The sequence below is a fragment of the Bos javanicus genome, chromosome 29 (genome assembly GCF_032452875.1).
Source record: "Bos javanicus breed banteng chromosome 29, ARS-OSU_banteng_1.0, whole genome shotgun sequence".
Classification (NCBI taxonomy): Eukaryota; Metazoa; Chordata; class Mammalia; order Artiodactyla; family Bovidae; genus Bos; species Bos javanicus.
Window position 1 is genome coordinate 29,255,706 of NC_083896.1, and position 24,547 is coordinate 29,280,252.

Genomic DNA, 24,547 nt, shown 5'->3' on the forward strand with positions numbered 1-24,547 from the left:
TCCTTTCTCTCAGCTAACTCCTGGGCATGGCGGGCCATTTATGTGGTAAATATCACATGTGACTTTGCATCATCATCACTTGTGTAAGCCTTGTTTTCCTCTCCTGGATAACAAACATTTTTTGAGCAAAGACGGGATTTCATGTATTATTATGTCTATACCCGACAGTAACCACACAGAGTCTGGTGCATGGTAGTTAACCAATAATTTTCTGTTGAAGGATGTAATATGATGAGAAAGATGGAGAGAGAAAAATCAGAGGCAAGAAGAAGTCTGAGGAGGGAAGGAGAAATAGGGAGAAAGAGGGAAAGAAAGGCAAATATCAAGGGTATGCTTTGCTTTTCTGCCTTATATTCTTTTTTCAAACTTTTAATTTTTATATTGGCGTTTAGTTGATTAGCAATATTGTGATAGCTTCAGGTGAACAGCAAAGGGACTCAGCCATACATATACATGTATCCATTCTTCCCCAAACTCCCATCCAAGGCTGCCACATAACATTAAGCAGAGTTCCCTATGCTATACAGTAGGTCTCAAGGGTCATGTTTGAGAGGGAGGTGCAGAGAGGATGAAGAACTGGAGGAAAAGAGCAACAAAGACAAAGAGACGCAGACAAGGAAGAGGAAAGTGAGTCTGGAGACAGACAGAGGCAGAAAGAAATGGAAAGAGAAATGGTGACAGCAGTGGGGGGAGGGGCCGGGGCGGGGTCGGCGCAGTGTCCTGGGGTGTGCAGAGGAGAAGGTGGGCAGGATGCCTTGTGTGTGTCGCCCCATCCTCATTCCCAGGCTCCCATCTCTTCCTTGCTAAGGTGGGTGCGGGCTGGCCCTGGGCCTCCCCAGGAAGGAGAGCCCCATGGGGCTGAGAGACTCAGTGCAGGAGGCAGGCCTGGGGTCTGAGCATGGAAATCAGCACCAGAAAGGAGAGAGGAGGTGCATGTCTGTGTGTGTGTGTGAGTGTGTGTGTGTGTGTATCTGCATACACATTCGTCATGGTTCGACGTTAATCTCCCCCAGCCTGAAATAGCCGCAGTGCGCGCCAGCCTGGCCTGGGGAGGGGTGTCTCCCCTCCGGAACATGATCCACAGGATCAACATTCCGGACGCCCGCCAGCTTTGTTGCAAACTGCTGGCTCATGCTTTTGCCTGTGTGCTGATCATCCAGTCTTGTGTTGCAAAGTGGGAGATATTTTTTTTTACTCACATGGTCCCCCTGTCTCGGATGCCATACCGTGTCCTCATCTGGCACAATGGGGTCTGGGCATACTCCCCACGTGGCCTTCCATTTCGATGCGTGAGCTTTCTCTATAGGGGTTAGAATGGGAGTGCCGAGTGGAGGAGACTGCTTCTTCCAAGCAGGAGAGCTAAACTGGGGTTTCCAAGGGCTTGGACCACAGCCTGGTCTTCCCCCTCCCCAGGAAGCCATCCTGCCCTGCCTGTGTCTAATGACATCCTAGCTTCTTACTCAGCAGAGCCCAGGCTTCCTGTGTGGGCAGATCCTTAGCAAGGAACCTCTTCCTTGATTCCAGGGGCTTCCTTGGTGGTTCAGACTGTAAAAGAATCTGCCTGCAATGAGGGACACCTGGGTTCGATCCCTGGGTTGGGACGATCCCCTGGAGGAGGGCATGGCAACCCACTCCAGTGCTCTTGCCTGGAAAATCCCATGGACAGAGGAGTCTGGCGGGCTACAGTTCATGGGGTCTCAAAGAGTCAGACACAACTGAGCAACTAACACTTTCACTTTCCTTGATTCCACTGAAGAGACCCTCACGCCAAGCTTGCATTTAACCTTAAACCGTCTTTCGCCTTGGAGATTAAACCCCAGCTCTCTTCCAGGGCAGATCAGGCTGAGCCACAGTTCTCACTCAGTTGCCAAGCACTGGAGGGACGCTTACTGTATGCACTGCACTAGGTCCTGAGAGAACACTGTGAATTTTCCAGGATGAGCACTCAACCTCAGTGGGAGGGAGCCACCTGAAGATCTAGATAAGTTCTGTGAGCATACAGTGCTCAGGGGCAAGAGGACCCTGAGGAAGGACAGGAAAGCAGCCGCTGGAAGGGGTCTGGATTGAGCGAAGCATGTACGTGGCCTGAGGTTGCCCAGTCACCTCTCAGCATCCTTCTACCTCCCGCTGGGAAAGACCAGGCCCCACCTGTATACCCTCACAGCCAGGGTCTGTTCCGGCCCAGAGACAGACTGAGCCAACCTCAGGAGGGATCAGATAGGTGTGCAGGAGAATTTCCAAAGCTAATGTGATTGGAGAAGCTGTAGCTTCACTGGCTTTGGGAGGACCTCCTGAGGGAGGGAGCATTTCAGGCAGGCTTGGGTCAGTAGGGGCTTGGCGTAGTTAGGCTTGGGGTTTCCCTGGTGGCTCAGATGGTAAAGAATCTGCCTGCAGTGCAGGAGACCCCAGGTTCAATTCCTGGGTCAGGAAAATCCCCTGGAGAAGGGAATGGCAACCCACTCCAGTATTCTTGCCTGGAAAATCCATGGACAGAGGAGCCTGGTGGGCTATAGTGCATGGAGTTGCAAAGAGTCGGACACGACTAAGTGACTAAAGCTTTCATTTTCACTTTTTCTTTTCACTCAGGTGAGTGGAGGGCGGTTAGTAGACAATCTAGGAGCTCTTGGTGTGAGTGTTCCCAGTGTAAAGAGAAGTCTGGAGAAGGGGAGGAACAGAGAGAACAGTCCCTGCAGCAAAGAGGCCAGGGTTTAGGGGGAAACTCATGCCTCAAGCATCTGTTCAGGGATCTACCGAGCCTGCTCAGTTCCAAGGGCATAAAACCACTGCAACACAATCTCTAACTGCAAATGGAGTATCTTGCAGCCAGATTTGTGGGGGCTATGCCTTGAGTCTGATCATCATAACTGCCAAAGACTTCCATTCTTCAGTGAGACTGTGGGCAATGGGTTAAGGCTTGAAGACGCATTGGAGATAAATGAACTAAGTTGCTACCTCTTGAGCTGCTCAAGAGAGAACTGGCAGAGAAAAGGGAGAAAACGTCCACGTTTATTGAGCTCCCTGGTCTCAGACACTGTGTGTACTGGGTGTTTGACACAGATTCTCTCACTCATCACAACCAGCCTGCAAAGTGCACATTCTTTTCTCCACTTTATACTCAAGGAAAGGGAAACTCAGGGCAGTTAAGGCTCAAGGCCCCATGCCTAATAAGCGACAGAGTCAGGGATGGAGTCCTCCAGAGTCCATTTTCATTTCCTAGGTCCTTTTACTTTTTCAGAGATGTGTAGGAAGGAGAACCAGGGTTCCTGGACCCCTAGTGGGGAGCCATGACCCTGTCTAGTTGTCAATCAGGGATGAGAGAGCAAGTGAGAAAGCAATTGCGGAGAAGAAAGAATTTGGATTCGCTAATTGAAAGTAGGGAGGGGAGAGGCCACAGAGAGCAGAGTTCTGAGATACCAGGCTTCGCCCACCAGATGTCACTCCGCAGGTGGGCTGCTCTCTAAAAATACAGGAAGGGCATTATCAGTGCACCCCCGCCTGGGGAAGGGGACTTGCCGATTGACCCACAGGGAGTCGGCATTTCCAGGATTAGCAGGAAGCCAAGGGGGTGGAGGGCCAACACCTCAGGCCAGCCCCTGGAAGTTCTGCGTCGTGGCCGAGCGTGGGAGTGGTGGTCCACTCTGCAGGGTCACTACTGAGATGGAAAGGGGACACCCCCAACCCAAGTGACAGGACACTGAGTTCCACTGCCTTCTTCCTCCATAGGTGTTAAGGCTGTCCCTCCTGGGTCCCTAGCCCCCCACCCCACGACCCCACCCACCCTCCAGCTCAGGGGCCAGGACCCGTTGAAGGCCGCCCTACCAGGCTCGGAAACCAGAGCGGCTCCCTCCTTCCAAGGGAGGGTTCCTTAAGAGCGGCAGCTGCTGCGTGTCCCTGCAGGCCAAGCGCCTTTCCCTTGAGATGTCAGCTCCCACCAGGAGAGGAAGAGGAACGGGGTTAGGTGGCTTGTTTACATGTGACTGGCTTCCTGGGTTCGGGAACCCGACTCTTCTTAGCCCGCTGGCTTTGCCAGAAATGGAGGGACACTGCCAAGAATGGGGTGTCTGGGGACAACGGTAACCTCCTCAGCAGGTCCAGACCTCAGCTCAGGCAGGCCGCCGACCTACCGAGCATCTATCAGGCACCCAGTGCTGTGCTGGGTAGCTTGGGGGAATTTAAAGACCCCTGTTTCCCTAAAAGAAAAAAAGAAAAGAAAAACCCTGCAACCAAACAGGGGAAAAGACACATGTATAAGAAAGATGCCTTCTGCTGTGTGCCCAGTGTGCCAAGCCAACAGGAAGCGTTAAAAAGGAGTTGAGAGGATGGGCCAAGGGCATGCCCGAGTGGGTCAGGACAAGCTTCCCAGCAGAACCCAGGCTCTCAGAACTGGCTCCCCACCCCCAGCCCAGGCAAGATAGGCGCAAACCGGTCCTCCTAGGAGGCTGGGGAGGCTTTGGGAGAAACGTCTGGGCTGGTGGATCAGCAGAGACCCCTAGTGGCCTGGGGGTGGATGGCAGACATCTGGGGCCGCCCGCTCTGGCTGTCCCACCCCCCCCCCCCGCCCCGCCCCTGCATACCCTCCACCCACTCACAATACATCTCAGGGAGTGGTGGTGTTTTTTTCTAAAATCCCCAACTGGAAGGGCCTTTGCGAGTTCATCCAATTCACTCCCCTGTTTCGCAGGCATCCTAATAAGATAAAAAAAATTCCAGCTATTGCAAAACAACTTAAAGGAAAACTCTAATCAGTTCTTTCCTTCACTCTTCATTTCTTCCTGCCATCACAATTTGTTCCAGGAATTTCTTCCTTGAGTGGAAATTAGGTCTTCCCAGGCAGCACAAGCCCTCCCCTTAATAACAGTGAAGGAAGACAGTCCAAGGAGCTGACATACCTCCCCCTGGGCTGACATCAGACCACAGTGTCAGAGTTCACAGTCAATGCCAGCTTATTTCCAACCCCAACCCCACCCTCTGCTTTTAAAAGTAATCATGGAGCCCTTCACTTTTTCGTAGTTCAAAAGGGCTTCCTTTTGAACAAGTCATCTTTTTTTGTTCCAGAAATGAAATGTGGAGTAGAACTCACCCAGTGACCACTGTGGGTCAGAAGGAATGACCGATGGCCCCAGGGCCCAAGGGCCTGGCAGCTGGCCCATGGGCGGTGTTGAGGAGTGCAAGTTCTCAGCTGTCGTAAGCTGCTCTCCTGCCTCTCTCTGCCCCACTCCCCGAGGGGCTTTCAGCCTGTGTCTCTGAGAAACAGCACACAAGGAGCAGGAGAGAGATGAGGCCTGTGGAGGCCAGCTCACTGGTTTCCATCTGACCTCTTGGTCATCTGGTCCCTGCCCTAAAGGATGTCCTTCCTGGGAAACTCTAAGCTTTCAGCTTTTTGGCCCATTTCCTACTAGAAAGTAAGAGACCCAGTGGAACAGCTCCAGCAGAGAAGCCAGGAAGAATGCCCATGATTCCTAGGCTTCTGGCAGTTTCCAGAGGCTTGGGGACACCCCTGCCATGCTCCTGAACACGGCAGAGAACTCCTGGGCTGGATAACCAGCTTTCAGCCCCTGGTTCCTGGGCAACTCAAGGGATGTGAGACCCCGGATATTGGGATGTCACTGAAAGTACCACATGTGCCCCTCACCTCTTTATGGGGCCAAGGAGCCTGGCAGGAAACAGCTCTGTTTGGGTCTAGATGGAGTAGCATCCACCTGGTTTGGAGTGTGATGAGCCCCAGGAGGAAGCTGTCAAGAAGATAATAACACTGTGTGCTTAGCCAACGTCTTCTCCCCAGGGGGCTCCTGCTGCTGCCATAGTAGCTCCTCCTTCAGAAAAGACCAGGAGGTGGTCCCCAGAGACCCAGTCCCTTTGTCTCCATAGAGACAAGGCTCTGGCAGGCTGGAGACTAAGGCAGCACCAGAAATAGCTGCGAAGTCAAGTCACGGGGCTCGTCTGGGACAGAGGCTGCAGCTTCGGATTCTGTGGCTTGGCCTTGGACCAGGAACACCATTTGGGCAGGGAAGCTGGCACAGGGCACGTGGCACTGACCACCATGGCTAGGTGTGCAACTCTGGGTGAACCTCTGCTGTTGCTAAGTAAGGAACCCGCAAGGCTCTGCGACTTCTAGGACAGGTTTTAAACCCTGGCTGTGCCGTTCCCTAGTGGAGTGACCTCAGCCAGAGGAAGTGGGAAATGATTTACTAGGTGCCTAAATGTGCCAGACACCATGCTTACCTTGGAGCCTGGCTGACTGGCTCCAAAGCTCATCTCCCCACCGCAGCATCCGCGCCACACTTGGGACTGGAAGACCCGGATTCAAGAGCTATGTGACTCAAGAATGTCACTTCCATTCTCAGGACCTTGATTCCTCCTCAGGCGAACAGAATCGACGATATTTGGGAATTCTCTCCTCTGCTGACCCCATAGGTAGTGGTGAGGTTAAGATGAAATAGTGCAGTGAGAGAATGTTCTCTGATACTCAGTGTGTGTAATAAAAATGTGGTGTTCAGTCCCAGCTGATCTTTGGGACCATCTGAGAGGGGTTTTTTAAAAACACAGACTGCTAGGACTTCCCTTGTGGTCCAGCAGCTAAGACTGTGCTCCCAAGGCAGGGAGCCTCGGTTCAATCCCTGGTCGGGGAACTAGATCCCACGTGCCAACAACTAAAAAAAGAAAAGAAAAGAAAAGAAACACGAGCTGGCTGATGGTCTCATTTAATGGCCCTGAGAATCTGTGTCTTTAAAAACACTCCAGTGCTCAGGCAGGTTTGTGAAACAGCTCATATTTACAAATGTCAGAGACTGCCAGCAAAAGGAGAAGGGGGCAGCAGAGGACGGGATGGTTAGATAGCATCACCTGCTTAATGGACATGATTCTGAGCAGACTCTGGGAGACAGTGGAAGACAGAGGAGCCTGCCAGGCTGCACTCCATGGGGTCACAAAGAGTCGGATACAACTGAGCAACAACAACAACACCAACAAAGAGATGAATATCACTTCTCTAGACCCCAGAGATGCCAATATTTTGCTTCTTCTCTGTCCCAGCTAAGCTGTGGTCAGCACAGGCCCCTGACCACAGTCTCCACCCAGGAGGTTCTCTGTTTCATTCCTTTACTGATGTAACTCAGCTGCCTCTTAGCACCTCCCAGCAAAGACCCAGAGTAGGAGGAGAGGGTAGGAAAGTGAAGGGTCTGATGCAAAGAATAAATTGCCTTTAGTTACCCAAACCGGTTAAGCTGGCACAGAGGTTAACCAAGCCACAAGGCTGAGAACCAGTCAGAGTGTGAATAAGCCAGGGAAGATCCAAGTGATAACTCACTCTCTTGCCTCTGGCTAGTAAAGATGTGCTGGTTGAATCCCAAGTCATACATCTTGTATTTATTTTACTGGCTTTGCATATATTTTCCTAACCTTGCTGGATTTATTCTGGGGATGGAAGAAGGTCTGGAACAACTTTTTATGTTGGAAATTCCCAAATATCCTTATTCAATGGTGAGCACCGTGGCATGGATGGTTCCAAACCAGAGGTCATTGAAAAGTCATTTGCCATGAGTTTTATGGTGAGTGTCAATGGAGTGGCTGTCCTCAACTATTAAATGTACCTTCCAGAGACTTCCTTGGTGATCCAGTGACCAAGACTCCATGTTCCCAGTGCAAGGGGCCTGGGTTCAATCCCTGGTCAGGGAATTCAATCCCACATGCCTCAACTGAAGATCCTGCAGGCCACACCTAACACCTGGCACAGTCAAATAAAATAAATAAGTAGTTTTTTTTTTTTTTAAATTTTCAAGTTTGTCCCAGCTTTTCATAATCTCAGTACTGGTTTACACCCTGGGAGAAAGGTTGGCTGGGAGGCTGGATCGCGGGGAGCTCAAGTTCGGAACAGACTCAAGCTGAAGAGTCAGGCTTCGAGGATTCCTGGGTGTGAACACAGGGCCAGACACATCTTATAAATAAGGAGCCCACTGAAGGGCTGTGCATGCGTGCTAAGTCGTTTCAGTCGTGTCTGACTCTTTGTAACCCCATGGACTGTAGCCTACCAGTCTCCTCTGTCCATGGGATTCTCCAGGCAAGAATACTGGGGTGGGTTGCCATGGGACCAAAGAGCCATGACGTGCTAATTCCTAATCGACCATCCTTTCCTCGGGTGCCCATGCCGCCTCTGTATGTCCGGGTTTGGGTTGTTTTTATCTGCTCACCTGCTCATATTCATTGAACCCCTGTGATTCCAGGAGCACCTTGCCGCCCAGTTCTTGGCCCTGGGGTGGGGGTGCAGTGTTTGTGGGTGAAGGAGGGCTGTGGCCTAACCTTGTTGTTGCTACCTACCTGGGGGACCTTGAGCAAGTGTTTTGGGTTTCTTAGCCTCAATTCCTCGTTTGTACCCCAGGGAGCTGGAATACTCAGGCTGTAAGGGCCCTTCTCCCAGCGACAGGGGAGCCTGGTGGGCTGCAGTCCATGGGGTCGCACAGAGTCGGACACGACTGAAGCGACTTAGCAACAGCAACAGCAAAAGGGCCCTTCCAGTTTCTAGATTTCTGCAGCTCAGATGGTGTTACACTTGAGCTGTCCAAATGGAAAGGCTGAGAGTCCTGCTCAAAGAATAAACCTCACTGGTGGGGAGGCCCTCACAGGTCCCAGAAAGGAAAAAGTGAGGCAGGAGCTGGCCCCTCCTCCCTTCACCAAGGTCACAGCCGCAGAGGTGAGCCAGTGGGGAAGCAAGGCCTCCTCCCCCACCCCGCCCCATCAGAAGCCAGATAGGAGGCGAGGGCGTGGAGGAGGGGCAACCAGACTCCAGTCCCACGGCTGCTTATTTATAGCCTGATCTCCTCAGCCCTGGGCCGGACAGTCCAGGAGGGTAAAAAAAGGCAGTTCTGGAGAAGATGCCAAGGGTGGGTAAGCAGCTGAATCGAGTGAAACTGTCTGTACCGACTGCCTCCACCTGCAAGGCTCAGCCAGCTCCTGAGAGCTAGGGTCTGGGAAGTGACGTGCCACGGCTGTCCCCCAGCCCCTGATGTGTCTTCTTGGTCTGTGGCTCCAGATTTGCAGGCAGTGGCTCCAGGTTTTGCTCCAGGCACACACTTCTTGCTGCATGCTCTCGATCTTCCTGCAGCTGATGGTCCAAGCTCATCCGGTCCTTAAACCAAAGCTAGGGAACTGGGGGCTTTCTCTTCCCCCGGATTTTCTTAACCATGGCATGTTCAGTCATGTCTGACTCTTTGCGACTCCATGGACTGCGTGCAGCATGCCAGGCTTCCCTGTCCTTCACTGTCTCCCAGAGTTTGCGCACACTCCTATCCACTAAGTCGATGATGCCATCCAACCATTTCATCCTCTGTCACCCCCTTCTTCTTCTGCCTTTAATCTTTCCCAGCATCAGGGTCTTTTCTAATGAGTTGGTTCTTCGCATCAGATGGCCAAAATATTGGAGCTTCAGCTTCAGCATCAGTCCTTCCAATGAATATTCAGGGTTGATTTCCTTTAGGATGGACTGGCTTGATCACCCTGCTGTCCATTTTCTTAACCATTTTCCTGTCTAAATCCTAAAAGCTTCAGGCCTGTGATTCCAGGCCTTCGCCATGGGAATGACCATCCTAGCCAGCAGGTTACCCAGTATAAGTCTTGTCTTCACAGGAAGAACTGTGGTTGGGGGGTGCTCAGCGACCCCAGTGGGTCTTTTCAGGCTCACTTACTTTCCACCATTCATGCCTGCCTTGCTTTCTCCAAACAAAACCTAGAGACCCCAACCCTCACACTCAATTCCTTCCTCACAAACCCTCCCTAGCAGAGCAGAGCGCCCGGTGACCAAGGAGGGAGGCCTCACTGCCCCTTCCTGGAGGCTCTCAGCTGAGCCTGCTTCCTGTCCACCTACATCAGAGTCCAAGCACTCTCTGCCCAGCTCTTAGGTGGCAATGATGAGTGTGCCAGAAAAAAAAAAAGGCCCCTTAGCTGCTTTGGATTGTCTGCAGGAAAGGGGCCCGCAGGTGACAGCCTGGGGAGTGAGCCTCTTCAGGGGGCTCTGTGTTGGGGACCTAAGGAGGGGGGAGCTGATGAAATGTGCCCCCAGCTGAGGGGACACTCCTATGGGATGCCCTGGAAGATGGGTGATGAAGAGGACAGGGGGCTATCTTTATTATTATTTAGCAAATATTTTAGTAGCCACGATACGGCAGATCTGAACTAAGTACAGATAGTACGTTGGCGGCTGCTTTGTGGGGAGCTTTGTGTCATAAACGCCGTGATACGGGTGCTGAGCAGCGAGGCCCTCGGTGGCAGGAGGCTTCTGGGGATAGCTGAGGGTGAAGGATGAGTATGCGCTAAGCAGGTAAAGCCTGGTTCCCAGCCCTGGCTTCACATCCAAGTCACCTGGAGCTTTCAACATGCACTTTCCCCACAGAGCCCTGGCCACACCCCTGACCAATTAAGTTAGAATGTCTGGGAATGGAACCCAGGCATCAATACTGGAGCTTCCACTGTGAAGCCAAGGTGGGCACCACTGGTGTGGGGGATAACTTCTGTCTCAAGTTCACAGGGGAATGGAATAGGTCAGCAGATGACTCTTGTCGGTTAGTTGTTTGTAAAGTTGAACCTGCTTATTCACATTTTCTAGGGAGAATGCCTTTTGGATTTGGGTCTGGGAGGAGCAGGAGGCGGGAGGCGGGAAGGCAGGAAGCGGGAGGGAAGAGGAGGAATTTGGGGTTGTGGCAGCTAAGCCCTTAGTGACACTGTCACAAACCACGCCTCCCTTGCTGCCAGGACCTCCTGCAGAATTCCCCCAATTCCATGTCTGGAGTCTCCAATAACCCCCAGGGGATTGTGGTCCCAGCCTCAGCGCTCCAGCAGGGCAACATCGCCATGACAACCGTCAACTCACAAGTGGTGTCAGGTCTGTGCAGGGGATCCTGGGGAACACCCCTGGGAGGAGAGTGGGTGGCCCTGAGGGAACTCCAGGGTTGGTGGGGGGCAAGACACTGAACATAGTGTCCTAGGATGTGGGAGGCGGTGCCCCCTGCCAAGGGAGGGGCTCCCAGCTGAGTTTCTTGCCTAAAGTGTTCCATAAGCTTACAGATCATTAGCAAGACCTGACGATGGTGGTTTGGAACAAATTTGGGTCGGAGTCTCATGAGCCCCACCCAAAGACCCTTCCCCCCCGCAAACACACACAGAGACTCTGTTCTCTGCACCCCATCCCCTCCCACCCCTTCCCCACAGGGGCTGAAGGCCTCCAGAGTAGAGAGTGTTTACACGTGAGTGCCAAGTGGATTGGGAGCCCTGCTTGCCCTCACTCCTACCCATCCCTATGGCAGGGGACCCCAAAACTGGTTGTCTCCTCAGGTGGAGCCTTATACCAGCCGGTTACCATGGTAACCTCCCAGGGTCAGGTGGTCACCCAGGCAATCCCCCAGGGAGCCATCCAGATCCAGAACACACAGGTGAGTGTGTGTGTGCAGTGCAGGTGTGTGCATATGTGCATGGCGTGGGGGAGGGCTCCGTGCCCAGTCGCCGTCTGCTAGGCGCTTTCCACCACTAGCTCCCTTGCCTCTCATCATTCCCCGGAGAGGTATCATCACCCCCACCTGACGGGCAAGAAGGTGGGCATTGGAAAGGTTCTACCAGCTCCTGAGATCTCGGGGTCACATGGAGGGATCCTACACTTCCTCCTCCTGCTCTGCACTCTGAGCCAGTCTGTAGCTCAGTGGGGTAGAGGGCACACACAGAGGCCAGGCTGGGATGGGAAGATCTGAAGGCAGAGGCTGGAGGGCGGACATTGGCTCCGCCATCTTGGACAGGTCAGCTGAGCCCTCTGAGCCTCCGAGTTCCTCTCCATAGAAGAGGGACTCACATCAGCTGCCCATGGCCCCACCAGCCTACAGAGCTGATGTGAGGGCTGACCATGGTAACTGATAGGAAAACCCTCCAAAAAAGATCACGTACCCCAGAAATGCTAACGACCATTGGATGGTTTATGGCTAACCTCTCTCTCCTATACCTTCTGCATGAGCCTGTTTCCTCTGTCTCCTCTCTCATCCCCTACCTCTCCTCCCCTCTTCCTCCTTCTCCTCTTTCTCTATCCTTCTTCCCTTCTCCCATTCTCTGAGGGGTTGGTGCCAGATGACAGGAAAGGTGACCTCCCCCGGACCCTCAGAATGAGTTGGGATAGGGGATTGGCAGCGAGAGCCTGCCGTCTCTATGGCAACAGGTCCCTAGCTGCTGGCCCGCCAGGCTGCTGATGCTGATTTTTTCTCCACGTGCCCTGAAGGTTAACCTTGACCTCACCTCCCTCCTGGACAATGAGGATAAGAAGTCCAAGAACAAACGAGGAGTCTTGCCCAAGCATGCCACCAATATAATGCGTTCTTGGCTCTTCCAGCATCTCATGGTGAGTGTGTGTGTGATGGGGTGTGGAGTTGCAGTGTGGGGTATGAGTAAGCCCTGGGACACCGGCCCGTGATTCCCACATCTTCAGAGGGCGTGGCCTCAGAGAGAGGCTCTCTTGTAGGGATACCATCTTCCAGAGGCCAGGGTAGAGGGAGGCTTAAATGGGACCTAAAGCTGGAGATTCCTCCAGTGCTTGTGGCTACTGCCTCAAAAGAATATGACGTCCATGAAGTAACGGGGATGGACACGTTCTGAAGAGCGTAAAGTTGTGGGCAAGTGGGCAGTGTTGTTTCATGAACAGAGTGGGATTCTGTGGGAGCGGGGCTGTGGTTACTGCTCATGCAGCAGCCACGCTCACCCCTGTCCTCTCCCGTGGAAGAAAATGCTGATTCTCCACCAGAACCCTTCTGTTTCCTGAGTCCTTGGTGCTCGGGGAGGGAGCAGAGGGTGTGCATCCCTTTCCTTCTGATCAGAGCAGCCAGAAGAAGCGTGGACTGGCGAGCTGTGGTTAAGCCCACCCCTACCCCGAGGTGGGCAGCCAGCCCAGGCTGAAATCCTAGCATCAGATAGCCAGCTCAGCTCAGAGATGCAGTGAGCAGTTGTTTCCTTGGGTCTCTTTCATGAGATGATGATGCAGCCTGAGGTTTAATAGTAACATTTATGGGGGACTTCTCTGATGGCCCAGTGGTTAAGGCACCGCACTTCCAAGGCAGGTGGCTTGGGTTCAATCTTTGATCAGGGAACTAATCCCACAGGCCGTGGGACAGCCAAAATTTTTTTTCACTAAAAAAAAAAGAGTAACGTTTATAGGGGCTTCCCTGGTGGCCCAGTGGTTAGGACTCTGAACTTCCACTGCGGGGGGCGTGGGTTTATAAAAAACCTGCCGTGTGCACCTAGCAGGATGGTGGTTGTGTTTGTGTGCACGGTAAGTTGCAACAGATAGGCCTTAGGTTGAGTATCAGGAGTGACTTCAAAACTGTGACCTTCTTGCATCATTCAAGGGTTGGAGCAATAAAGCTGGTGACTCTGTCTGGGCTGAGTGTGTGTGTGTGTGTGTCTGGGATGGGGAGGCAGAATCTTCAAGCACAGGCAGGCTCCCAGTGGTCTGCAAGCTCTTGGCCTGGCATGGAAGTGATAGACACACAGACAGAAGATAAATACCAGGCTTAGGGTTGTAGGCATATTGGCTGGCAAAGTGTGGAGAAGAACCAGGAGTTAGGGAGGCTCTTTGTTCAGAGAGGAGAGAAAGTCAGTGGATCTTGGGAACTAATTAATTAATCATCAGCCCTTTATTTGAAATGGGAGAGCCTCCAAAAGCCATGGAGCCCAGGCCCAGGGTTTGGGGATCTTTGGCCACTTGATATGAAGAGCTGACTCATTTGAAAAGACCCTGGTGCTGGGAAAGATTGAGGGCAGGAGGAGAAGGGGACGACAGAGGATGAGATGGTTGGATGGCATCACCGATTCAATGGACATGGGTTTGGGTAAACTCCAGGAGTTGGTGATGGACAGGGAGGCCTGGCGTGCTGCAGTTCATGGGGTTGCAAAGGGTCGGACACGACTAAGTGACTGAACTGAACTAAACTGAGGATCTCTGTCCCGGAAGCAGGGGGTCTGCCCACCCAGCAGACAGCCAGCATCGCTCTGGGGTGCTGGATGCGGCTGGAGCTCTGCATCCACCACCAGATCCACACCCTGCCCAGACTCTGGAGACGTAGGGCCGCCCCAGTACTTTGCTGAGGAAGCCCATTTTGAAAGCAGCCCCTTGGGCACAGACAATAACCAAATTTAGAGAGAAGGAGCTGGAAGGCTGAAGGTTAAGGTGAGGAGAGGAGGATGGAGAGACACCCAGAGCCTAGTGAAGAAGCCAGGGAGCCAGGGCCAGCCTCTTCCTCTAACTCAGGATCTGGAGCTCATGGTGGAGGTGCCCAGGTCCCCTGCCTGGTCTCTCTTCCACGCGGGCAGAGAGCAGAGGGCTGTGGTGGCCCTAAGACCCTGGTGTCTGTGCTGAGCTCCAGCCCTGCCCCCGACCCCAGAAGAGGGCTTCAGTAGGGGAAGTTTTGTGTCTGTGCTGACCTGTGACACCCAGGTTTGTGGCACCCAGGCAACCTCCCCGGCCATAGCAGGCGCCCCCTGTGTCATGCTGTGAGAATGTGTAACTGTAGGCCAGTGGGAATGCTGGGAACGTGTGGGCTTTTGAGACAACCAAGTATGGCTCCGTATCTAGGCTTTCCCTCAATTCTCTGAGGTCTGGCCACACTCATCTCTTGTGGAGATCATGACAAAGGAATGAAATGAGTGCGGAGGCCCTGACGTCCTGGGTCTTAAAAAGTGTTAGCTGACTTCTCTCCCCTGTCCCAACCCCCCAGTGTATTTTTGAAGACTGAACACATCTACAACCTCGCTTTTCAGGGGAGAAAACGCAAGTGTAGTAGGGAGAGGAGGCTGCAAGACAAGTCCCCGCCCCACTGCCCAGGAGCCCAGCATCCAGGCCAGCACCCCCACTGCCTCCCATCACCTCAGCTGCCTCCCACCCCCAGATGGCAGCTCTCCCACCCCCCGAGTTAAGCCTTCAGCCTGAGGCAGAAGGTCATCCCTCCCTCCTGGCTGTGCCTGCCCTCTGACCTTGGGCTTCAGGTCAGTGTCCCGCCTCTCACCCCTTCCTGTCCAGCCCCTCCCTTCCATAGCTCAGGGTCCTTGCCTTCCACTCCACTGCCACCTCCAGCCAGACAGGCGAGAGACAGCAGAGCAGCTGAGCAAAGCAGAGGGGAAGGAAGGACCCAGGTTAGAGCTGCAGAAGGACCTGGAACGATGGGGGGACCTGCTGAGCTGCAGGAGTGAGGTTGTCACCCACCCCGGGCCCTCTGCAGCTCAGAGTGCACTCAGAGTGGATACTGTTGATAAAGCACTTGACATTGGCAAGTCCTCCCCGCAGAGGCCATGGAGAGAGGACAAGGGAGTGACCCTTCGGCCTTTAAAGTCAGAACTCAGGACTTCTGGATGAGGGGGAGGAAGAGGGTCGGGAGAAGTCTGGGCTCTAGTAACTCAGCATAACAAGCTGTCCTCTTCAGGCCCAAGGCTGGCTCTGCAGATACAGGCAGACACACAGCCCCCGCTAAACACCAGCTTAGGACAGGCTCTGTGAAAGCGCTTGGTCACAGGGCACAGTGAAAAGAAGACAGGCTCTGAAGCCAGACAGACAGAGGTGTGAATTGAGGGCCTTCCACTAGCTGTGCACGCATTCTATTTCCTTGAAAAAGGAGATAGTAACTCATTTCCCACAGTTGAGAAGACTAAATGAGATAACATATATAAAGAGCCATGCCTGACACAGTCACACTTAAGAAATGTGAGTTCTCTTTAAACTTTCTAGAAGAGTGGACCATGAGCAGGGTTTTTAGGCTAAGACTCAACATTTGTGAAAGTTATTTAGAGGTAGCTGACTGATCCATTCTCATCCGTGATAGCTACTGATTCTCTCTTGATCCTAAGAATGCGTTGACTAACTCTGTTACTTGTCAGTTCGGTGTGTATATGTGTGTGTCCAGTCTACATGTTTTATGTCTGACTCAGTTGTAAATTCCTCAATAGGGATCATATATGAAACCTCTTCTATGGGCCCCAAAGCACTGATTGATCCCCAAGTGTGTGTCTTACAGGATATTATAGATGTTGCTCCCAAGAAAGGGTAGTGCGATGAAATAGGTTTAGGAAAATCTGGGTTATCCGAAGTTTAGCTTATTTCTTTACCCTTAGTGTACTAGAGGGCTTCATGAGTTTGCAAGAGGGTGCATGGCTTGAAGCTTTCCCCAGACATTTGGCCACTCTGAGTCATACTCTTGTTTTCATTGTTGCTTTGAGGAACAACTCTATATAGTTGTTGGCGAGTACTGCTCTGTGGCAATGTTGTGTTAGACACACAGTAGCTGCTCAGTTCGGAGAAGGCGATGGCACCCCACTCCAGTACTCTTGCCTGGAAAATCCCATGGACGGAAGAGCCTGGAGGGCTGCAGTCCATGGGGTTGCTGAGGGTCGGACACGACTGAGCAACTTCACTTTCACTTTTCACTTTCCTGCATTGGAAAAGGAAATGGCAACCCACTCCAGTGTTCTTGCCTGGAGAATCCCAGGGACAGGGCAGCCTGGTGGTCTGCAGTCCATGGGGTCGCACAGAGTCGGACACGACTAAAGCGACTTAGCAGTAGCAGCAGCTGCTCAGTTTTAGGAAGGAAGCATAGAAAAGGTATGAATAAGGGCAGATCTCAGTATCAGTAGATGGTCTCATATCCAGTGCAAGGCAACTAATTTGTTGGTTGGTTATTTGGAAAAGTTTGTTGAAGAAAGGAACAACCATTAAAAAGATACATTTTAATTTTTATTTTATTTTATTGAAGTGTAGTTGATTTACAACGTTGTTAATTTCTGCTGTACAACAGAGTGATTCAGTTATACGTATATATGTTCTTTTTCGTACTCTTTTCCACCGTGGTTTACAGGATATTGAATATAGTTCCCTGTGCCATACAGTGGGGCCTTGCTGTTTATCCATTTTAAGTATAACAGTTTGCCTTTGCTGATTCCAAACTCCTAACCCACCCCTCCCACACCCCCACGTCCCCTTGGCAACCACAGATCTGTCCTCTCTGCCTGTGAGTCTCTTTCTGTTTTGTAGATAAGTTCATTTGTGTCCTATTTTAGATTCCATGCATAAATGATATCCCGTGGTATTTGCCTCTCTCTGACTTACTTTATCAGTATGGTAATCTCTAGGTCCATGCTGCTACAAATGGCATTATTTCATCTTTATGGCTAAGCCGTATTCCACCGTGGGCTTCCCACATGACTCAGTGGTGAAGAATTCACCTGTCAATGTAGGAAGACGCAGGAGATGTGGGTTCAATCCCTGGGTTGGGAAGATCCCCCGGAGTAGGAAATGGCAACCTGCCCTAGGATTCCTGCCTGGGAAATCCCGTGGACACAGGAGCCTGGCGAGGTATAGTCCATGGGGTCGCCAAGAGTCAGACATGACTGGGCGCACATGCAAGCAAGGCGAAGAAAGATACATTTTATTTGGATTTAAAAGATGTATATTTGTTTGCTAATGTTTTGATACAGGAACAAGGTCATTTTCTCATTGAAGTTTGTCATTTTTACTTGCACATATTTCTCCTATATATAGCATCTATAAATTTCATTTTTATTTAAAATGGAATAAGCACCTTGGCTTTGGGGAAGTAATCTGGCTGTAGGATCTTTTTAGGTTTTTTCTGTATATCCCAGTCTCTTTCACTTGTCTTACCTGATCTCACTTTTAAGCGAATTTGACTCTGGAGTCTTCCAAAGCACTCCACTTGGTTTTCTTAGCAACAACTCTTGCTTTTTTGCACTCATATTTCATGGTTTACAGAATAGTTAATTAAGTTCCATAATTACAGTAACACACAGAAGTAGCATAAACTAGTCAATGCAGAACTGCTGTCTTCCTGATAAGCAGATAAATTGACTAATGAACATTCTACAAAGTAAGCTATTCCTCCTAAGCTTTCAGGATGTAGACAGCAGTTCTAATGGCTGACAGCAGGAGGGAAGAGCACGGTAAAATATGCAGACTTGTTTAACAGATACCAACTCTCAGAACTTCTTCTGTGGGTGCTGGTTCTCTGTTGTCTTCTTTCCTTCAGGCAGAAGTTAGTATTCTTTCATCCTTTCGCCCTGTGTCAGAGACTTCTTGACTTTTCCACTGTCCCATGGCACTTGCAGCTCCGGAAATGTGTTCAGATGACAGCGTGCTCCTGAGATAGAGGCTCAACCCCCGAGCCTTTTTGCTCTTAGGCTACTGTGAGATTGGGATGGTTTCATCCTTTAGTTCCTTGCTCCAGTGAGATTTTCTTGCTATTGCATTCTGGCTGAAAGCAGCTAAATTCCTGCTGGAAGCGATCATTTCATTGCAAATCCAGATTGGGTGGGAAACCCTGGTAGAGGGTCCCCTCTGTGGAGGGGAGGGTTGCTGCTCTTCCCAGCCTCCCCTGTCCCCACTTCTGCCCTCATCCCCTCCGGTCCAGATCACAGCTTCCCCCCACCATCCGGTCCCCTCTGTGGACGGTGAGGGGTGCTGCTCTTCCCAGCCTCCCCAGTCCCCACTTCTGCCCTCATCCCCTCCGGTCCAGATCACAGCTTCCCCCCACCATCCTGCCTGCATGATTCTGCTCATTTCCATCAAAAATGTGACTGCTCCCTGCTGCTGCCACCCAAGCACAGGAGCCACTTTACAGAATGTTTTCACTATGGGGGGATCCTGGAGAGGAAACCAAGCCCTAGTGGCCCCACCACCACCAATGGAGCCCCCTACTCCAGTAGCCTCTGCGGCTTGCCGGGTGCGGGCTAAGCTTCTTTCTGCATCGTCTCGTTTCACCTGCCCAGTCAGCCTAGGAGGGAGTACTGCTACCATCCTTGTTTTGCCAGTTACAAAACTAGGCTCCGAAAGGGTAACCAGACTTGAAACCAGGTCCGTGTGGCTCTAATTTCTTCCCACTAGGATGTACCGCCTCTCCACTGGCTCAAGAAACAGCAGCATCTCTTGGCTCCCACACAAAGTCTAGGTAAAGTGCAAGGGGACCCCAACCCCGAGTCGAGGCACAGAGCCCCATCCTGGGACAGGTGTGGGGTTTGATAGCCCGGCCCTCGCTTTCAGATACAGTGAGGCTGCCTGACTATCTCATCCGTTCCTCTTCCTCCGGCCTCCATCGCATCCACCAGCCAGGCCTACGTCTCACCAGGGTTGCACTCTGCTTGCTGCCACCTCGCCCCCACCCCACGGAGCTGACGACCTTGCTCTAGGGCCGTCAGATACACTTGGCTGCTGTCACACAGACTGAGTGCACAAAACCAAGGGCCTTCTCCGCTTGATTCTTTGGGTATTGAAGTGTAATTCACATACCATAAAATCCACTCTTTTTAGCTATACAGTTCAGAGGCCTTAGGTGTATTTACAAACTTGTGTAATCATCACCACTATCTAATTCCAGAACATTTCATCACCCTGGAAAGAAACCCTGTACCCTTTAGCCATCACTTGCCCACCCCTAGAAGCCAGTGGTCTACTTTCTGTCTTGAGGGGTTTGCTGATTTTGGAAATTTCACGTGAGTGGAATTGTATGATATGGAATCTTTTGTGACTGGCTTCTTTCACTTAGCATGATGTTTTCAGGGTTTACCCTCTTGTAATACATGGCAGTGCTTCATTTCTGTGTATGAATATTCCATTGTGTTAGAGAGACCACAGTTTGTTTATCCATTCATCACTTTATGAACATTTGGGTTTCACCTTCTTGGCTTTGACTGATACTGCTACACACGTATACCTCATGATTCTTGTCTCTGAGACTCTTTGCCCGGTTCCCAGCTGTTCTCACCCACAGGGCTGGAGCCTCACATGCTGGGCTCATCCCTGCTGGAAGTCACCCAGGTACAGCATGTGCCCTGCATGCAGGCTCCCGGCCAAGGAGGGCTTGTGAAGGAGAGAGTCAGCTGGTTGCCTCTGCACATCAGTGTTGCCTTCAATCACTCAGCAAACATCCTTGCCTGCTTCCCTGTGCCTAGCGTAGCATTAAGTCTAAAGGAAGAGGGCATCTACCCCTATCAGACACCCACCTAGGCAGCAGATAGAGATAGTTTATGCAAAAGGCATGGTACTTGGAGACAAGATCTGGATATAAGTCTCACTGACCCCTCAGTGGTAAAGAATTTTACCAGGTGGCTTAGTGGTCGGCCTGTCAAGCAGGAGACCTGGGTTCAATCCCTGGGTCAGGGAAGATCCTCTGAGGAAGGAAGTGGCAACCCACTCCAGTATTCTTGCCTGGGAAACCCCATGGACAGAGGAGCCTGGCCGGCTCCGGTTCACAGGGTCACAGAGAGTCGGACATGACTGAGCGTGCACGCACGCGCACACGCCCTCTGTGCCTAGCCAGCAGAACTGCAGTGAATTGCTGGGCCTCATCAAGCCTCAGTTTCCTCTGCTGTGAAATGGGAGCCACAATATCCAGCTCATAGTGCTATTGCGAGGATAGAATAAGATGATGGATGCGGAGGTCCTTTGTCCTGAAACAGACACAGCTGCTGCTACAAATACCTGCTACAAATACCTCTGAAAGTCCCCGTGATCTGCTCTGCCTTGGAAACCTCAGAGAGAAAACTTGATACTTCTAGGGAAACTGGAGTAAAAAAACATGGAAAAGCAAGAAAATAGCTTAGGGAGACTGCACCATTCTTGCTCCAGCATATATTATCTATTACTTTTTCCTTTAATTTCATCACCTTATCTGAAATCTCACTCATTTAAAATTATCCTATCCCTGTCAGAATGCCCACGGTGAGGTCATCACTCCTTCATAGCTTAGGTATGAATTAGTCCAAAAGCTTGGTTTTCTACACCCACTCCACTAGGATCAGTTTCAGGCAAAGAGTGCCAGTGTTTATTCGTGGTGGAAGATGAAGATCAGAGCATCTGTAAGCACAGCATTTTGAGGAGGTAGGCCAGAATGGGGTGCCAGAGGAAAGGCTCCTAGCAATTGTCTTCAACCTCTCCTGACCCTTTTGAGAATCTGATGAAAGCTTTATCTTCATCATCATGAACATCACTGCAGGGGATTTGACCTTAAAGTCCTAAAGGCTGGAAGCCTCCGATTCAGGAAGCAGATGGGAGGATAGCATAAGGATCCAGGGATTTGTCACGGGAGGGACTGGGAAGAGTCAATGGAGCACAAAAAGGGAAAGGCTGAGGAAGTCTATGCTCACCAGTCTCAGCATTTACCTGGGTCTAGTTCTGTTCCCTGAAAGCAGAGGAAGATCTCTCATTTTTTCTTCCTGAATCCTGGGGGCTTCTCTCCACCAGAACACAGATCTTCAACCAAATCAGTCTTTAAGGCTAGGCCAGAAAACTACCTATTTAAAAAAACTTGTTTCTATGGAGAAAGGTGATCTAAGTTCCAAATAATACCTCTGTCCACTAACACCTGACCTTCAGGTGAGAGAGATGATTTCAGCACTCCTAGGACTGGTCATTTAATTGAGGGGATAAATCATACACATCCTACGAATGGTCACCCCATGATGTAACCAAGTGCTCTCACACAAACACACTTGCAGGGGGTTGGCAACTCAATAGAGGGGAGGGGGTTTGCCCATCTTCCTGGTCAGACATGTCCAGCATAGTGTATCCAGGACTGGGCATCAGATTCCAAAAGGTCCTTTGACAAGTCATGTCCAAGGACAGGCAGCCAGGATGGGGACATATCTGTTCAGATGACTCCTACAGGAAGCAAGTCACACAACAAGGGCTGAGGGCTGAGGGCTGGAGATTGTTGGTCTGTGGGACCTTTGGGACAGCCTGTGGAGACAGACCTGAGGTTGAGCTCTGCCCCATTTTTTACTTACTATATGACCTTGAATGAGTCAATTAACTTCTCTGATGTCAGTTTCCTTTTCATAAAGTGAAGGCGATAATACATATGCATGGTGAAGATCAATAATATGTTAAAAAGCGCAGTGGCTGACACAGGTGAAGAGGACATGGTTAAAGATACAGGAGGAAAAAAAAAAAAGATGCAGGGGGTTGGACGTCCCTGGTGGTCCAGAGGTTAAGTATCTGCCTGCCGATGCAGGAAATATGGGCTCAGTCCTTGGTCCGGGGAGATTCCACACGCTACAGGGCGACTGAGCCCAAGAGCCACAACTGCTGAGCCTGTGTGCTGCAGTTAATGAATCCCACGCACCTAGAGCTTCTGCTCGGCAACTAGAGATGCCGCTGCAGTGAGAAGCCCTTGCACGGCAACTAGAGAGCAGCCCCGCTCGCGGCAACTAGAGAAAGCCTGCAGCAATGACGACCCGAGGCAGCAGAAAAAAAAAATGCAGGGAGTGTGGGTCCTGACTCTGCCTCATACCCCTTGTGTAAACTGGAGCCAGTTTCTCACCCTCTGAGCTGAGTTTTCTTGTGCGTAAAATGGGAATGATGATGCCTACTTCATAGATGCGTTGAGAATTCAATCAGAATACATGTCAAGTACTCTCACAGGGTGCTCTATGCTCTGTAAGTGCTCAGAGTTCTCCAAAAAGCTGTCTACTTCCAGGAAGTGGCGGTGAGCCCTGTTAGGAGGCGAGGGCAGGTGCTTCGGACCCTGTGTGGCTTTGGAAGACAGTCTCTTCTCTCTGGTTGGACAATAGGGAGGCAGATGAGTTCAACAGAGAATTCCTTGGTTGGGGAACTAAGATCTCACTTGCCACAGCACTGCCAAACACTAAAAAATAAAATAAAGATTCCACCTGAAAATGGCCAGGGGAGATTTACACCTCCACAGCATCCCCCAAGGAGCCTGAAGGCAGATTAGCAGAAAATGCCCCATCATATACACCCAGGGGCTGGTGAATAAACCTATTTGAAAAGAAAGCACATTTGTACATGCACACAGGGGCTGCTGGGGGTCTTGCCCTCAGAAAAACAAGCTGTGGCTTTCCCAGAGAGAGAGCCACTTGCGCTGAGCAGCAGGTTTATTTTATGTTACTGATTTACTTAACAAACACTCATGGAGCGCGCTAGGCTTCCCAGGAGGCTCAGTGGTAAAGAATCCACTTGTCAAACAGGAGACGTGGGTTCGATCCTTGAGTCGGGAAGATCCCCTGGAGGGAAAAATGGCAACCCGCTCCAGTATCGTTGCCTGGGAAATCGCATAGACAGAGGATCTTGGCGGGCTACAGTTCAAGGGGTCAGAAAGCGTCAGACGTGACTTAGAGACTAAACAGCAGCATCATGGAGTGTTCCAGGCACCCTTCTAAGCACCTTTCAAATATTAACACACTGATTGTTATGAAACAACCTTTGGAAGGTGTATTTGCTCTCCCCGCTTTACAGAAGGAGAAGCTGACACGAGAGCCCAGGGTCTCGAGCTGGTGAGAGACCAGGGTTCAAAGCCGGGCAGTCTGATTCTAGAGCCCCGTTCTTCTTCTTTGGGGTGCACCAGATCTTAGCTGCGGCATGCAGGATCTTTAGTGTGGCACACAGACTCTTGGGGTTTGCGGGATCTAGTTCCCTGACCTGGAATCCAACCCAGGCCCCCTGCACTGTACCTCTAGGGAAGTCCCTAGAGGCCTTCTTATTTGTCCTTGCCTACTGCTACCATGCTGCCTCCGAGACCCTTCTAGAGAAGTAGTCGACTCCTAAGGACCCCCTTCTCCTTCTCATCCCCCCACAGATATGTTTGAAACCATTGGTTGTGAGAACAGCACTGTTAATAAGCAGGTGGCCCGGGGAGCCTGAATCACTGATGCCCCCCACCACCTTCCTACTCATTTTCACACCCACAGACACGCACAAAGGGAATGATGACAAGTACCACTTACCCCCCAGGATCCTATGGTCATTCAACGAAGACATTTTGAACACTTGGCACAAACCTGGCATTTTCCTCTGCGCCAGTGAGGTGGGGGCGAAAAGAACAGTGTGGACCCTTTTCTCAAAACTTGCAGCCTGTCTGGTTGGGGTGAAAAACAGACCATCCTTGTAGTGTGTGGAATTCTGGATAGGGTGGGGCTCAGACCTCATGGCAGTGGAGGGCATGTTCCAAATGGATTTAAGGGGTTGGGGGCAGGTTAAGGACCAAAATTTTACTACTCTCTGGAGGACTGATTGAAATAGAAACCGGGGGAAGGGTGAAGAGCAGGAAGGGCTTCCCAGGTGGCTCAGTGGTTAAGAATCCGCCTGCCAATGCAGGAGGTGAGCATTCAATCCCTGGATCAGGGAGATCCCCTGAAGAAAGAAATGGCAACTCACTCCAGTATTCTTCCCTGGAGAATTCCATGGACAGAGGAGCCTGGCAGGCTATAGTCCATGGGGCCGCAAAGAGTTGGACACAACTTAGTGACTGGAGGAACAAATGAAGAGCAGGAAGGTGGTAGATTATTACAATGAAGAACTATATAGCAATGAACATGAAGGTGATTGTTACATAGAACAACCATGGATGGATCTCCCAACTATACTATGGAGTGAAATACTGCATGCTCTATGATTGCATTTATATAGGGTCCAAAAATCAAGCAAAACTAAACCATATTGATTAAGAATGTAACATAGATTGTACAAGTATAAAGAAAAGCAAAAAAAAAAAAAAAGGAATTACAAGGAGCATTGGAT

At 51.1% G+C, this 24,547-nt stretch overlaps 1 protein-coding gene across 6 annotated transcripts in view; it reads left to right on the forward strand.

The window, feature by feature from the left end:
- PKNOX2 (PBX/knotted 1 homeobox 2) overlaps positions 1-24,547 on the forward strand; it is a 298,567-nt gene that overhangs the window by 264,251 nt on the left and 9,769 nt on the right. For 5 of the 6 annotated variants that reach the window (XM_061406325.1, XM_061406327.1, XM_061406324.1 and 2 more), the window contains 3 exons: positions 10,741-10,870; positions 11,320-11,417; positions 12,245-12,364. The exons of the other annotated variant lie outside the window; for it this stretch is intronic. In XM_061406325.1, coding sequence (XP_061262309.1) covers positions 10,741-10,870; positions 11,320-11,417; positions 12,245-12,364 — 348 coding nt within the window. The remainder of the gene's footprint in view (positions 1-10,740; positions 10,871-11,319; positions 11,418-12,244; positions 12,365-24,547) is intronic. 6 annotated transcript variants of the gene reach the window in all.